This window comes from Panicum virgatum, chromosome 4K (genome assembly GCF_016808335.1).
Source record: "Panicum virgatum strain AP13 chromosome 4K, P.virgatum_v5, whole genome shotgun sequence".
In the NCBI taxonomy this organism is placed as follows: Eukaryota; Viridiplantae; Streptophyta; class Magnoliopsida; order Poales; family Poaceae; genus Panicum; species Panicum virgatum.
In genome coordinates this window covers 10,838,667-10,855,065 of record NC_053139.1, presented here as the reverse complement: position 1 = coordinate 10,855,065, position 16,399 = coordinate 10,838,667, and the positions used below count along the sequence as shown (strand labels likewise).

Sequence of the window (16,399 nt, the reverse complement as noted above, 5' to 3'; positions counted from 1 at the left end):
ACAACCCTGGGCGAGCACCACGTATGGAATGCCGCCGGGACCGCTAGCTTCGAGGTGCTAGCTTGATCCTCTTCACCCAGTTCGGCAGGCTGGGCGGTAGGTCTCAGCAGTCGTCTTTCGAAGACGCCCTCGGGCACGGATGCCCAGGTAGATGCTCTCGCGGAGAGATCATCTGCTGCTGAGTTGAATTCGCGGGGAACATGTTGCAGTTCCAAGGCGTCGAAGTCCTTCTCGAGCTTCCTCACGTGAATGAGGTATGCCGTGAGCTGGGGATTGTTGCAGCTGCAACCCCCCCCGGACCTGCTTGATGATTAGCTGAGAATCTCCCTTCACCAAGGGCTGCCGGACCCCTAGAGACAGGGCTTGTGTCAGGCCAAATATCAAAGCTTCGTACTCTGTCATGTTGTTGGTGGCCTTGAACTCAAGGTGCACCATGTACTTCAACTGATCTCCGTTTGGGTCGATGAGGACCACACCAGCTCCAGCCCACTGCTAGCGGACGGACCCGTCGAAGAAAAGTGTCCAATGGGTCTCGGTGAAGATTGGTGTCCTGACTTCCGGCTCCGGGGGTCCGGCGTTGAGGTCCGGACCCCCTAGAATTGCTTGGGGAAGGAGTCCATTCTGCTATGAAATCAGTCAGGATTTGGCTTTTGACTGCATGGCGGGGCTGGAAGTCCAGCTTGAACTCAACCAACTCTGCTGCCCACTTGGCGATGTTGCCCGTGGCGTTGGAGTTGTGCAGGATCGCTCTCAGCGGGTAAGAGGTCACTACGACAACTCTGTGTGCCTGAAAATAGTGGTGTAGTTTTCTGGACGCAATAAGTATGGCATAAATAAGCTTATGCGTCTCAAGATATCTGGTCTTTGCCTCGTGGAGGACTTCGCTGACGTAGTAGACTGGCTTTTGGATGGTCCGGACCCTGGCCACCGGGTCCGGCTCGCCCTTGTCCACCACGTCAGGTCCTTGGGCCCCTAGCGGTTCTGGGTTCCCACTGGGTCGAGGCTCCTTCGGACCCCCTTTGCGGGGTCCGGACCTTCAGACAGAGGAGTGGTTGCCGGACCCCATGTCCGTGGCCCGGCTCACCATCCTTGGCCGAAGGGACCCTGGTGTCCCCCTGGCGAGCTTGATCCGTCCTCTCGGCGACCAGCACCATGCTGACCGCCTTTGCAGACGCAGCAAGAAACAAAAACGTCTCACCTGGCTCTGGGGCCACCAATACTGGTAGTGAGGTGAGGTGCTGCTTCAGTTCCTGGAAGGCTTGTTCAGCCTCTTTAGTCCAAGTGAATGGACCGGACCTCCACTATAGCTTGAAGAAGGGGAGGGCCCTCTCAGCTAGCCTCGAAATGAAGCGGCTAAGAGCTGCCAGAGATCCAGTAAGCTTCTGGACGTCTTTGATGCGGCCAGGAGGCCTCATCGCCTCGATCGCCTTGATCTTGGCTGGGTTTGCCTCGATGCCTCGATGTGAGACCAGGAAACTCAGCAGCTTCCCTGCTGAGACGCCGAAAATGCATTTCTCGGGATTCAGCTTCGTGCGCGTGGTGCGCAGTCGGTCGAAGACGAGGGATAGGTCCTCAACTAGTGTTGACCCTACCTTAGTCTTGACTACAATATCATCGACATACACCTCAACTATATCTCTAATTAGATTACAGAAAGTTTTGTTCATAGCTCGCACAAACGTGGGTAAGTCATTCCGCAGACCATATGGCATGACAATATAGCAATAAAGTCCATCCACTGTTACAAAAGCAGTATGTTTCCTATCCTCTCTAGACATCTGAATCTGGTGGAAACCAGAGTATGCATCTAGGAAAGACAAAAGGTCACACCCGGAGGTGGAGTCCACAATCTGATCGATACGTGGAAGAGGATAGGGGTCTCTAGGACATGCCTTGTTGAGGCTGGTGTAGTCGATGCACATCCGAAGCTTCCCGTTGGCCTTTGGGACGACGACCGGGTTGGCCAACCACTCGGGGTGGTGGACCTCCTCGATGAAGCCAGCGCGTAGCAGCTTGCGGACTTCTTCACGGATGAAGTTCTGCCGCTCCACGGACTGCTTCCGAGGTTTCTGGCGTACCGGCGTGGCATCGGGGTAGATCCTCATATGGTGCTCGATCACTTCCCTGGGGATCCCGGGCATCTGTGACGGTTCCCAGGCGAACACGTCCACATTTGCCCGGAGGAAAGTGATGAGCGCGTCTTCCTATTTCTCCTCCAGGTTTCCCGCGATGCGGGTGGTCCTGGAGGAGTCCGCTCTGATCTGCACGGTCTTCACGGGTACATTATCCGGATCAGACGGCTGAACCTTAGGTGTCTTTGCAGGCGCCCTGACTCGTGAGGTGGATGGGTTCTCCTTGGAACGTACAGCCTCTACCGCCAGAGCATGCAGTTTTTCAACTGTAGCGACGGCGGCGGTGTGGTCACCCCGCACGGTGAGGACACCGGCAGGGGAAGGCATCTTCGGGACCAAATACCCGTAATGGGCAATTGCCATGAAGCGGTAGAGAGCCGGCCTGCCAATGATGGCATTGAACAGGAGGTTCACCTCCGCAACATCGAACTGGACGCTCTCTGTGCGGAAGTTCTCCTCGGTTCCGAACGTAACCGGCAGAGTGATGCTCCCCAGAGGGAACACCGGATGTGGGCCTCGGTTCCGAACGTAACCGGCAGAGTGATGCTCCCCAGAGGGAACACCGGATGTGGGCCCACTCCAGAGAATGGACGAGAGGGAGTCAGCTTGGACTCCGGGATCTGCAGCTACTTGAACGCTGCATAGCTGATGACGTTGAGGCCAGCCCCACCGTCAATCAGCACGTGATAGAGTCTGATGTTGGCTATGGCAGGGGCGGTGACTAGAGGTAGTACACCAGCCCCGGTCATGTTCTCCGGGCAGTCAGATGGCCCGAAAGAGATGGTGGTGTTCCTCCACCTGTGATGCGGGCGCGGACACTTGCCATGCGCATTCTGGCCCCCAGCTGCTGCCGCAGCAGCTGGTGCCGTTGCTGCAGCGACTGGACCACCGGGATGTGGCTCCCCGCGACCCCGGTTCTTGTTCTTCTTTTTCTTGCCACCGCCCTGGACGGTAGCCCCGGAGCCACCAGCCTTGGCGTCTCCGTCTTGGAGGGCTGGGTGCCATGCGCGGCCCTCAGCGGCCCTGGCACACTTGTCAGCCAGGGAGAAAAGCGTGGTAACGCTTTCCACCTCGTGCGTCGCCAATTTCTCGAGCATCTTCTCATCACGTACCCCCTAACGGAAAGCAGTAATGATAGATGCGTCAGAGATACGAGGAATGGTACCCCTTACCTTGGTTGAGCGCGAGATGAATGCCCGGAGCGTCTCTCCGGGTTTCTGCCTCACGGCGTGGAGGTGAGCCTCCACACCATGCTGCTGGTATGCACTAGCGAAGTTCGCAGTGAACCTCGCATAGAGCTCCTCCCAGGACTGAATCGTTCCAGAAGTGAGGTTCATGAGCCAAGTCCGGGCTGGCCCAGTCAAGGCTATGTGAAAGTAGCTCACCATGACAGCGTCGTTACCACCAGCTGCTGTGATGACGGTAACGTATACCTGCAGGAATTCCGACGGATTAGTGGTACCGTTGTACTTCTTCGGCAGGTGCGGGCGGAACTTTGACGGCCATGCCACCGCGCGGAGGTGATCCGCCAGCGTAGCGCAACCCACCCCAGCCACGGGGTGCCCGCCTGTATCCGGGCGTTTCCCGGAGGCTTGGGTGCCGCTGCATCCAAGTCGGCGTTGAGGTTGCGGCCCTCAATGTTGAGGCGGCGTCCTCGCGCCCTTTCCACGGAGATGCGGGCGTCCTCACCCGCGCGCCTGCGGTTGAGCTCCGCCCGCAGGTCTTCTGTTCGTGCACCCCTTACCGTGGGGGAGCGCACGGACGCCGACGCACCACCCTTGCGCCGGTGGTAGGGTACCACCGCATTGCCAGGCGGAGGTCGTTGCCCAGTCCTTGCAGAACTGGGGGAGGCCTGAGCTAGATGGAGGAGGCGGTCAACGTCGTCCCGCCACTGCCTCAGGGCGTCTGGCGAGGTTGCAGCAGCCGGAGGGTTGCGAAGCAACTCCCTCACTGCCGCCAGCGCTCCGCTGCTCGCAGCTTGTGAGGGGGCCCTTGACGGGCGCCCTGACTCTTGCCGACGTGCAGCGCGCGCCGCTACCGACGGTGGCTGCTCCACGGGCATAGTTGCTCCTGGTGCAGGAAGGCGTGTGGCGCGGATGACGCCACACCCTCCGTCATCTCCACGTTGTCATCGTGGTGGGAGTGCTCAACCACCCGAACCATGGAGATGGGCAAGAGATGAGCTAAAACTAGCTAAAGTTCCCCTACCTGGCGCGCTAGATGTCTTGATATGCAAACCCACAGCCGGGTGGCGTAGTGCACCCGCCTAAACCCAGAGGGTGAGTACTCGGGGGTTAGCTAGATTAGCCCAATCTCGGTGGAAAAACGCGATGAACACAGCAGGTTTAGAGTGGTTCGGGCCGCCGGAGCGTAATACCCTACGTCCACTGTGTGTTGTATTGCTTGCGCTCTCAAGAGGTTGAGAGCTGGGTTGTTGAAGTCTTTGCGTGTCTGAAGTGTGTAGCGAGCGCCTCCTTTTTATATCTCAAGGGAGGCGCGTACATGGCCGTTGAGTCACCGACAGGTGGGCCCAACGATGTAGTATTAAATGACATACTGTACAGACATTATGGCATTGCAGGCGACGGAGATCTCATTCCTGGATTTCCTTTCTCTGCCCGTGGGAATCTTCCGTTCGGCATAGCCTTGCCCTGTCTTGTCGAAACGGCGGCAGGGTGTAGCTTGCGGCGTTGTCTGCAGCGTAGCTGAACGGGCCGTGTAGCTTGCGGCGTAGGCGATATGATGAAAAGGTACCGTGCCGTCATATCCATTTAATGCGGCAGACGGGCTCTGTGCGGATGCGGCGCATGCGGCTGTACTGTGTACCTCGGTAATATGCGGTCTACAGTGAGGCCTGACAAAGACTGCCCCGCGTGCCGCGGTGGCAGAGCACGCCTCAACCACCCGCATTGAATGCGGTGGGTGGGCGAGTCTTCCAGCCGAAGACTCGCGCCCGCGCCTGCGCCTGCGGGACACGTGGCACCCCCGGACCCCGCCCCGGCGGTATGTTGGTTCTACGCGCGTGGGAGGTCCGGACGGACGTGGGGAGGTCTCGGACCCCTATGGGGGTCCGAGACCTCGGCTGTTGGCGCGGAGCTTCCCCTCCTCAGGGACACGTGGCGTCACCGGACCCGTCCCAGAACGGGGAGCGTGTCCGGGGCCGTTGGCCCGGTGAGGTAAGAGCCTTACCCGTGGGGACCGGCTGCTCCGCCCCTTATGGCGTAGTTACGGATGACTACGCGAGTCCTGCCTTGCTGCAGTAGGAGTGGGTATCCCTGCTATAGGGTACTGACAGTGATGATCTTCATGTTAGGTGTTCAGCTCACATATTGAATTTGATTGTCCAAGATGGAATGGAAACCATACGGAGTGTCGTCGAGCCCGTTAGAGATGTCATTAAACATATTTCATCATCTAGTTCCAGGTTGCAGATTTTCAATACCATTCCACAACAGTTCAATCTTCAACCTAAGAGGGGTTTCAATTTAGACGTTTCAACAAGATTGAATTCTACGTGTGACATGCTTGAGGAAGCTATTCAGTATAAGGATGCATTGACCCACTATACAGATCTACAAAACATTCAAAGTCCCAACCTTGAACAATGGAACCTGACAGAAAGAGTCTGCAAGTTTTTGAAAAATTTCTCTGATACAACCAAAGTCTTCTCGCAGCATAATTCTCTAAGTGCTCACAGGTATGTTGAGGAGGTTTGGGGGATAAGGGAAGTACTTATTGATGAAAAAAACAGAAGAGATAAATTTTTGAAAGTGTTGTGTGATGACATGAAGACCAAGTTTGACAAATATTGGGATGAACCTAACAAGGTCCTTTTGGTTGCATCCTTGCTGGACCCACGGTACAAGCTAACTTTTTTGAAGTACTGACCGATGAAAGTGTATGGAGAGGAAGGAGCTGATATAAAAGCAAATTATGCTCTTATCTGGTTTAAAGAATATTATTCTCATTATGAGAGCATGCTGCAAAGGAGTTCCCAAAGTAACATTTCTTCCTCACCCAAAGTTGGTGGTTCTGCAAGTATGTTGTCTTCGCTTTCTGAAAAACGTAAGCTAGGACTGGAATTTCCTCTGTTCAAGCAGAAAAGTAGACCTCATCGCTCAAGAAGGTCAGAAGTTGATACTTATCTAGAAGATTCATTGGTTCCTTTAAGGGAGGGAGAAGAATTTGATGTGCTCAGGTGGTGGAAAAGAAATCAGGACCAATATCCTATACTAGCAAAGATGGCTCGTGATTTTTTGGCCATTCCATTATCAACTGTGGCCTCTGAATCAACATTCAGCACTGCCGGCATGGTAATTGACAAATACCGCAGTTCCCTAAGTTCAGAAACGGTGGAAGCACTAATATGTGCAAAAGATTGGCTTGAAGGGTACCTCTCAGATGATGAAGATGATGATGGTAACATATTTTCTTGTGCAAAATTGAATTCTAGTTGCTATTCTATTGGTTAATGATAGGTCTTCAAAACATAGTGATTGTCAGAACTCTGAAGAATACTAGTCATCTAATTTTTGTGTCATATCTGGACCATTTTAGTTGCATGTGCTGTTACTTTTGTTCTTGCTTAGCTTGCAGATTGGTATCTGTTAATGAGTGATTGATGCCTCATAATGTTTCTGTGATTTATTTATTTTTTTGTCACCTTCAACTATTAACCTAACAATGTTTTGGTGTTTGTACTATTTAACAATGCCTAATCGATGTAATTTGGTGCAGGGATCTTGGTGGATTAGATGATGAGTTACTGCTCTTTTTCAAGATTCTGCAAGTTTTGGATTCAGCCTGGGAGAACATTCTTGGTTTTTTGGTTGGTGATTCGAGACCAGGGTAGTTCATGGAACTGAACAAGCAATATGGAATGACAGTAGTCATACTTTGTTCTGCTGTTGGAAAGGTTCTTTAAATTGTTTAGTGGTGGCATATAGAAGAATTGTTGATAAGTTATGTTGAAGACAGTTGATTAGAAAGTGATATTCGTGTTCCATTTCATTTGTTTCTTGACTATTCGCTCTCTGCAAGTTGGATGCCATCCTTTTCTATATGATGCTGAATGTGTTGATCTGTAAGTGTGCCGGATGATTTTGACTATAGCTATAAATGTGCCCACGGGATATTGTATTAACTCTATGCCGCAGAATATGCAGTGCACTGATGCTTCGCGGAACCAGTTTTGTGTATGTAGACGTGGTGTGGTGCGTGAACATATTATGAAGTGTAAAACAAGTATTCCTGACTAATCCTTTTTTCCCCTGCTCTGGTTACTTGGGGAACGCGGGCGTATGGATTTTCACCATGTTCCTAAATCTCAACTGAACTTGAGTTTGATTCTGCAATGCTACAAACTTGGAAAGCAAATAATAGTAAGGTAATGTAAAGAAATAGAAGGTAGAGTAATTCTTTTGCACAAAGATAAAAGGGGAAAAAAATCTACAATCAATGCTTCCAAATAGAGAACATTTCTTATCAATGAAAAATAGGAAAGCGTAAATGGTACAAGCAGACGACTAAAGTGAAGGCTGATAAGTGACCACCAGCAATGGATCTGTAAAGAACATGAAAACATGAAATGATTCACCAACTCAAAACAGACAACCCCCGGATCTCGTGAATTGATATAAAGCTTAACGTCAGAATGCTTCTGGAGTTGGAACGAGCTAACAAGCGTTTAGTTGAAGCCTCGTGCATAGGACACACAGCAGTGACCTGCGGATGCCCATAGCAGCGCTCATTTGGAAGTCCACGGATGTAAAGAGACCATAAACTCCGCACGAAATGAGGCGATTGATCTCCACGGAGCAAGTAGAGTAGGTGTCAACCGAAATGCACCTGGAAGTACTCACAGAACAAACCCTGTACGGCCACCTGCTCTGGCATCGAGAGCCGACCTAATCCATTTGCACTTCCTGCAGCTCGCCAATCACCAAGCATATATATATGTGGAGAAGATGGGGCTCTATTCTTCAAAGCAGCTGAGCAATCAGGTTTCACAGAGTGAGAGCTTTAGAGCGCTCGCAATGAAAGAATCCAGTGAGCATGGTGAGACATCCAAGGCGCCCCTAAGCAGGGGGGTCAGCAAAGGACTGTCTGTGCTTGATCTCATACTTCGCTTCATTGCCATCATCGGCACCCTTGCCAGTGCCATTGCAATGGGCACCACCAACGAGACGCTGCCTTTCTTCACACAGTTCATCCGGTTCAAGGCGCAGTACAGTGATCTTCCAACTCTCACGTAAGCCAACCTCAATAACTCTAGCTAGCAATCATCTCAGATAACAAACCTATGAGTACCTGATGCTCCAACTGTTCCAATTTCTTTCCTTTTCGGCAGGTTCTTCGTTGTTGCGAATTCAATTGTCTGCGCCTACCTCATCCTCTCACTTCCATTATCAATTGTGCACATCATTAGGAGCAGGGCCAAATTCAGCAGGCTGCTCTTGATCTTTCTTGATGCGGTAAGACTGCCTCCTCTTATTCAAATCATACTGAGAACTTGAAAAATCATCCTGCATAAAAGTACACATGGTTACTCAAGTTGTTTATATTGAAAAGAATCATCATCACCTAGTTATCTGTTTTCTTTGTGATTCTTTTGAAGGCAATGCTAGCACTGGTGACCGCGGGAGCATCTGCAGCAGCGGCTATTGTGTACTTAGCACACAAGGGCAATGTCAGGGCAAACTGGCTTGCTATTTGCCAGCAGTTTGACTCATTCTGCGAGCGTATCTCTGGATCACTCATTGGTTCGTTTGGAGCCATGGTTGTGCTGATACTGCTGATATTACTCTCCGCCATTGCCCTTGCAAGGCGCTAGATCGAATTGTGCATCATTTGCTTCCAGCAGTGTGAAGTGTATGATATAATAGTGTGGTCATTGTGCCTCTATCTTTATGTAATCGTCTATATGCATATAAGCCTATTACATCTTGCTATGATTCTCTGCTACCTCAAGTGTTACCATGAATCTGTACCTATTCCTTTATCTCGAAAGTTGATGCTTTGTACCTTCATTTATACAAGCTACAGAAAATGAACATGTATGAACTATTATGGATAAATCAAATTAGTTTCTGAAGAAGTTTTTGGTATATTCTTTGCCCACGTATTTCTATATATTAGAGCAGCTGGGCTCGGCGAGCTCTCGTGGTGTCCACGTCGTCCTGAAAAATACAGTCCCTTGGATTCAATATTTACGGCTCTAATCTGGTTCATCTAGCTTCAGCGCAGTCTCAAGTTCACACACTGATCCAGCTCGTTTCACTGCCGTGGAGTCTAAGATTCACGCACTGTGCTTCGCATCACGCGTGCAGACGAGGATAAAGTCAGTCCTTGTTCCTTCCGCGACATTTCTCACTGCTCCTCCTCCTTTCCTCCATACTGCCGCTCTGACGGCTCACGCGCAGGCGACGAGCGCGTCCCATCTCCACCACTATTTTGTCGCCGTCGTCGCGCCGCGGTGCTGCTGCCCTTCGCTCAGCGCCGCTGTGCCTGCGCCCCGAGGCTGCCTGGCTTCGCTGCTCGCCGACCGCAGATGGTCCAGCGAGGCGAACGCGCGCGGCCGGCCCGGTTTCGCCGCTCCTCGCCCACGGCTGGTCCGGCGCCGCCGCTCCCTACCCGCGGCCTGCCTTGCACCACGGCTCGTCGCTCCCGACCGGCCAGCGGCGACTGTTGATCCCCGCCCGTGGCTTCGCTGCTCCTCGCCCATGGCCAGTCCGGCGCCGCTGCTTCACGCCCGTGGCCAGCCCTGCGCTTTAGCTCCTCGCTCGCATCTGTCCAGGTGGCAGCCGTCGCTCCCCGCCCGCGGCTCGGCGCTTCTCGCCCATGGCTGGTCCGGCGCCGCCGGTGCCTACCCTGTGCCCTAACTCCTCGCTCGCGGCCGGCCAGGCGACGGCCATAGCTCCCCACCCGCTGCCACGACCGTGGAGCTCCCCTGCCGTTGTGATGTTGACCGTGAAGCTCGCTTCCGGCGTTAGATTTTCGGTGGGTGAATATGGCAAACTCATTTTCTCCATTTCTTTCCATCATCGTCATCCAGCTATCTCTATTTCTTCAGGCCGTCGATGCTTGCGGTGTACCTTTTTACTCCGGCCAAGCCACAGCTCGGCTCCGCGGCCGCTTCGCAGTGCAGACCCCGGAAAGCCTGCTGCGTCCCTCCCTACCGAGTCGCTGTACCGCTACCTCTCCCCATCCTTACCGCTGCCTCTCCCCATCCTGGCCGCGCTCGTCCAGGCCCTTCCTGCATGCGCCGCCTGCCAAAGAAATCGATGGAAGGAGACGGGAATCCATTTCGCTTCTACTTGGAGTACCTCGGTCCAGTAGCGCTGCTCCACGCCAACAGGTATATCGATCACTAATCCCTTGATAGTGTGGTTTTAGATAAATCTATTCTCTGATAAAATTTGTGGGCATACGTAAGGTTCTAAGCCTACACCTTTTTTTTTCCTAAACATTCCTACCTATCTGTTGCACAGCGAATGGAAGAGCAGCCAATCCAAGTCTTTACAAGATCTATCTATGCAATTCTTTAGTTTTATTTTCAGTTGAGTATGAAATCGCTTATTGCATATGCTCATGAAACATACTCTGAAGAAGCTGCATATCATGTGTTCGGTGGAATGCCTATGAGAGATGTTCAGGCCCTGCTATTGTTTTACAAACCTGCATTTCGTCGGCAAACGCAGCTGCAAGCTCTGCAGGAAACATGTATATTTTTATTTCGGTTTGCAAATCTATACTTGGATTTCCTGGGAATTATTACTTGCTTAAATGTTCGTCTCTATCAGTAGATGATACCGGAGATGTATATTCTGTTGTTAAATTTCACTGACAGGAAAAACCATCTAAGTGGATGTTTGATCAGAACAGCAAAGGTAAAGTTGTAAAAGCCATCAAAGTGGACGTTTGATCAGAATAGCAACACGAAAAAGCCATGTAAGTAAACCTCTACTGCATCCTTAGACGGGTTATTTTCTTTTTTCAAATCTTTAATTGTTGATGTGCAGTTATTATTATTTTGGTTCCCTAGAAGGACCAATAATGATCTCCCTCATGTTATGCAAGATGGTTTCCTAATTGGGGATTGAAGAGGATGGAATTGGTTCTTCTTTAGAAGGCACAAACAATGATGTTGCAAGTACTGCAGCCTATGGGTAGCTAAATGCCCCTTCATAAATAATAACATCATCTCATCAACTCAGCATAATGAAGAGTATTTATCAGGTAATTTTGTAAAAGAGAAAGATTACTTTCCAATGATGGTTTCCTAAAGAAAATACTATATTTCTAAATGGTTGATCAGCTAACATGCCATATATTTTGCCATGTACTTTATTTTGCAATCAGTTCATGCAGTTAAATTAGATGGGTAAATCACGTATATTTGGCAAAGTCTTAAAATTCTGACTCACACTGCATCTATAAAGAAGAGTTCCGTGTTGTCTGATTGTACTGCACTGAATAAAGAATTACTTAGTATGTTCCTTCATATTTTAGTAAATATCTTGCTCTCAACTGTTTTCATTTTACTTTCAGCTTGGAATAGTCTCAAAATCTGCTAATTCACAACTTAGCATGCAGTCTCTAATCTTTTGCCCATTACAACCATGTTTTTCCCCTCCTAGAAAAATTGGAGATCTACCCAGAATTATAGTATTCCTTTTTTTAAAAAAATGGTTGGTGCTTTCTGTGCATAAAATGGAGACAACTTGGAGATTGCAGCAGCAAACCTTTATCAGTTTAGCTCATGTTCTTTATAAGTTACTTCTAAAATTGAGAAGTACCTTTAACGAAATGCAGAATCATAACATTTCATTTCTTGTGCAGGTTTTTCGTTGATATGGACTATCGAAATATAACTAGCTGATTGGAATCTTGTTAAGTTGGCGAAATTTGTCCTTCATATCACAGATGGTCAAGCAGATAAGTTTTCCCCCTCCCATCTTTTCATTGCATTTAAAGCAGGCTGATATGATCTGATCTAAAACTAAAAGGCACTGCAACAACCTTTTTTCTAAAAATGGTTGCAGCTGTTATTGATATTATACTTAGATTGAAAAATGAACTACCCTATATTATAAGCCACATATATTCTTTACCATACATATGCAAGACTATTGTTCAGTGGAGGAAATGCCCTGTCAGCTCAGCATTTTTATGGACACCATATGACCAATATTCCTTCTCATATATGTGAATGACCAATATTCCTTCTCAGCATTTTGATTACTACATGCATTGGAATTGATGCACTGCTTTGCAAATTCCTGTCTGCTAATTCATTTTTCCATCCCACTATCGTTAGTCTATTCTTCAGTTCCCATTCATTTTATTTTTGCCTCTTGTGTGAGATGTGTTCTGCAAACTGATGTCGTCTTTCATAGGCAAGTTTAGTGTATTCTTTAGAACTGGCATAGATCCTAGATATTTTTAAATGTACGATATTACAACAATTATTTCATTATTTGACTTACAATAAGCACTCAATATTACAACATTGAAACGATTTTGATACTATCTCTTTATTTACTTGAGTCGCGCTACCAATGATACATCCATGAAAATCACTATGTGACTCACACAATAACTGATGTCATTGTATTTTAATTCACAGAACTGAAGCACCTCAATTAACAGACTATAAACAAATTTAGATTTAGTTGCATTCCTAAATGTGATTTTCTGTGTCAAAATGTTTTGGCACCTTTTGGATTTATTCACATACTTCGGTGCGTCACTTAGTTGCTTTATCATAATTTGCATATCTGCTGCCCACTGCAGGTAGCTTAAATACAACTTATATTTTATATTTTAATTAAGCCATAGCAGCTTCAGTCCTGACACCATGTGAACGCATGCAGCAGATGCCTTGATGCACGAGCAGGCCATCTGAATAGCAGGCCATGTGAGCATCACTGCAAGCCATCTCTTTTGACTTCTTTTCATCTCACCCTGCCATGGCTCCTGCTTATTTTGACTTCTTTGTGTGAACACCAGGAAAGAAGACAGGGACGTACAGATTTCATCAGGTTCGTGCGCAAGCAGGGAGCGAGCAGTTACGGCCGTGTTTGGTTTCAGCTAGCACAAGTAGTACTACTTACTGTAGCTCACTTTGACCACTAATTAAGTGTATTAAATCAAGGTAATTTACAAAACCAACTCCACAGCCTTGTGCTATTTCACAAGACGAACCTAACGAGGCCTTTGACCGCACGATTAGAGGATGGTTACTGCAGCATCACTGTAGCTAATCATGGATTAATTAGGATCATTAGATTCGTCACGAAAAATTATGTCCATCTGTGAAAAGGTTTTGAAAATAAACTTCATTTAGTACTTCATGCATAGAAGATTCTATTTCGTGCTAGTAGTACTACTCTAAAACCAAACAGGGCCTACTTCATCCAAAAAAAAATAACACAAGGAATCTTAGTGCAAATTATTTGTACCGTTTTAATTCCTGGTTGATCTCTTCATCAGTGAGAAACATTGTGTCAGTATTCGCGACTGCCAAACAATTACTGTTTCTATGATTTCAGCTATATTCCAATCACGATTATTCACTACTAAATACAAATTGTGTTATTAGAAGTGTTACAAGTTATCGTGATGTGCAAACTCACAGTCGGGTGGCGTAGTGCACCCGCCTAAATCCAGAGGTTGAATACTCGGGGGTTAGTTGGGATTAGACCAATCTCGGTGGAAGAATGCGATGAACACAGCAGGTTTAGAGTGGTTCGAGCCGCCGGAGCGTAATACTCTACGTCCACTGTGTGTTGTATTGCTTGCGCTCTCAAGAGGTTGAGAGTAGGGTTGTTCGGAGTGAAACCGAGCTTGTGTCGTGAGAGTCTTGGCCTTCGCTGAAGTGTGCACCTGGAAAAAAAATAGAAATTTGTAAGACTTTAACTCTGACTTTCCTTTATCCATTTTCCTATCAGATCTTATAAAATTTACATATTATTTTTAATTTCCCTGCACTTCAAAACATCTACTACTACCATAATAATTACCAGTAAGATTACAAAGGAATTATGCGCGCGCAACGCGCGCGCAATCCACTAGTATATAAAAAAGAAAATGTGATGGGCTCAAAAATCCATACCTGCTACTGGCAGTGAAATCATGGCAGATTTAACTTGACTGAGCTGGGATCTACTAACAGTTATATATAAGCAGAAATGAAAAACCATTCGTGGGTGTTTATCACCTTTCCATTCAATAGTAGAAGTGCAGAATATCCAAAATAACAGTTACAGTGCTGAAAGACCAGCAGTTTTATGGCCAACCTGAGCACAACCAACTACTTTTCTTAGGCCTCTTTTATCCATTGATCTTCGCACTGCCTCCACCCTTGACCAGTCACCATACGATGAATAAATGCCAGAGAGGAGTACATAATCACCACTTGCATCTCCATTTATGCTAAGAAGCTTCTCCTGAGCAATCTTGCCCAGAGCCACATTCCCGTGGGTTCTGCAGGCGCCAAGCAGTGTCCTCCATACAACCGCATTTTGTTGCATCATGCCACTCACAATTGCAAATGCTTCATCCAGTAGGCCAGCACGGCCAAGCATGTCCACAATGCAACTGTAATGGCTTGCATTAGGATCAATCCCATACCTTTCTTTCATAACATAGAAATACCTCTGACCATCTTCAACCAGTCCGGCATGGTTGCATGCGCCCAAAACACATAGGAAAGAAATCTCATCCGGGTGAATTTTCTCTTCAAGCATTTTACTGAAGAACTGAACTGATTTTTCCGCTTGTCCATGAAAGGCTAGTCCTCCAATAATCGAATTCCATGTCCAAACATCTTTCTCCTTCATCCTGCTAAAGACTTCCAATGCAGTATTGACATCCCCACATTTTGCATACATTGATACCAATGCATTTCCAATCAAAATACTTATTCGTCTGCCTTCCAAGTGCAAAGAATGTATCATCCTCCCTGCATCAAGTGACCCTGCATTTGCACAGCATGACAGCAAGCTAACAATAGTCGCGTCATCAGGCATCCACCCTGCACCCCTCATCTCATCAAAGACCTCCAACGCTTGCTCCAGCATTCCCTGCGTCGAGTACCCAGTGATGATGGTGTTCCAAGAAACCACATCCTTCTCCGGCGCACAATCAAACAGCTCCCTCGCTTTCTGCATCTCCCCGTGTTTCGCATACGCACCCAGCATCACGTTCCAGCACACAATGTCCTTGTGCCAGCACTGATCGAACATCTGCCTCGCCACGTCCAGGTTACCTCTGCCCGCATGCCCAGCTATGACAGCCGACCACGCCACGATGTCCAGCTCGCTGGCTTCACCCAGAAGCATGCCGGCGACGCCCAAGTCCCCGCACTTGGCGTGCATATTGATGAGCGCGTTCCTCACGAACGCGTCCTCCAGGAACCCAAGCTTCACGACGACGGCATGCACCTGCCACCCAGCGCTAGAACAAGCCAGCATGCCGATGCCGGCACAGCAGGCGCGAAGGAGGTAGCAGAAGGTGAACCCGTCGGGCCTCAGGCCCACCGTTTCCATGCGGCTGTACACCGCGAACGCCACGTGGGGTGCGCCGGCGTGCGCGTACCCGCGCAGCATGGTGTTGTGCATGAATAGGTCCGGCCCCGGGGGCGGGATTCCGTCGAACAGCCTGCGCGCGTAGTCCATGCCGCCGCGGAACGAGGCGGCGCAGGAGAGGAGAAGCTCGCGCACGGGTTGCAGGCCGCGCGAGGCGATGCCGCTGACAACGAGGTTGCCGTGGATCTGCTTGAGCGCGCGCGGGCTCAAGCGCGCAGAGCCCTTCCGGATCATGCGGCTGCGGTGTATCGAGAGCAGTATCTCTTGGGAGACCACTGTCTGTGATCAAGAAGGTAAAGGAGTAAGGATGCCGGTTTCGGAGAAGATCGCCGGGAGTGGTGTACGGCAGGGCGTGGCCGTCGCCGCCGGAGCGGCAGCACGGCGAACACCGCGCGATGGGCGCGGGCGCAGGTAAGAGGAAGACACGGCAACAAGATCACATAATAAGCTTTTTCGTTGAAGGAAACGATGTTTGTTGTTGCAGAGGAACGTTGAAACACACAGTTTGTTGCAGAGGATGTGTTTCATTTGGAAATCCTCGGTACCAGATTCGGTTGCCTTCTAGAGTCTAGTTCAATTTTGCAAACCTTTTTAACTGAATTTGTGTTACTTTTACTTCAACTTAACTTATGTACAATTTTAATCCTTTTGGCTATATTCGCATTACTTTGGTTCAAT

The 16,399-nt window shown here is 49.0% G+C and overlaps 3 protein-coding genes and 1 long non-coding RNA gene across 9 annotated transcripts; 3 read left to right on the top strand and 1 right to left on the bottom strand.

Annotated features, from left to right (window-relative positions):
* The first annotated feature begins 5,293 nt into the window (after positions 1–5,293).
* On the top strand, positions 5,294–7,280 carry LOC120703069 (zinc finger BED domain-containing protein RICESLEEPER 1-like). Its single transcript, XM_039987078.1, has 2 exons — positions 5,294–6,551; positions 6,870–7,280. The coding sequence occupies exons 1-2, from the start codon at positions 6,023–6,025 to the stop codon at positions 6,884–6,886; spliced, it is 546 nt and encodes a 181-aa protein (XP_039843012.1). The 5' UTR covers positions 5,294–6,022; the 3' UTR covers positions 6,887–7,280.
* Positions 7,281–7,804: 524 nt separating this feature from the next.
* LOC120703068 (casparian strip membrane protein 1-like) lies at positions 7,805–9,204 on the top strand. The gene is made up of 3 exons (XM_039987077.1): positions 7,805–8,382; positions 8,482–8,605; positions 8,749–9,204. Exons 1-3 carry the CDS (start codon positions 8,099–8,101, stop codon positions 8,962–8,964), a joined length of 624 nt encoding a protein of 207 aa, XP_039843011.1. The 5' UTR covers positions 7,805–8,098; the 3' UTR covers positions 8,965–9,204.
* On the bottom strand, positions 8,472–16,209 carry LOC120703066 (pentatricopeptide repeat-containing protein At5g15300-like). Its single transcript, XM_039987075.1, has 2 exons — positions 14,248–16,209; positions 8,472–8,656 (listed from the first exon to the last, which is right to left on the bottom strand). The coding sequence occupies exon 1, from the start codon at positions 15,953–15,955 to the stop codon at positions 14,396–14,398; it is 1,560 nt and encodes a 519-aa protein (XP_039843009.1). The 5' UTR covers positions 15,956–16,209; the 3' UTR covers positions 8,472–8,656; positions 14,248–14,395.
* On the top strand, positions 9,480–13,206 carry LOC120703070. Of its 6 annotated transcripts, none has more exons than XR_005686749.1 (6): positions 9,485–10,130; positions 10,204–10,488; positions 10,622–11,081; positions 11,153–11,369; positions 11,973–13,050; positions 13,143–13,206. It is a non-coding gene; the product is annotated as an uncharacterized LOC120703070 (long non-coding RNA). The 6 variants fall into 6 exon arrangements; XR_005686747.1 differs by having other exon boundaries at positions 9,486–10,130; positions 10,204–10,853; positions 10,981–11,081; XR_005686751.1 differs by having other exon boundaries at positions 9,494–10,130; positions 10,981–11,081; positions 11,211–11,369.
* Positions 16,210–16,399: the final 190 nt, after the last annotated feature.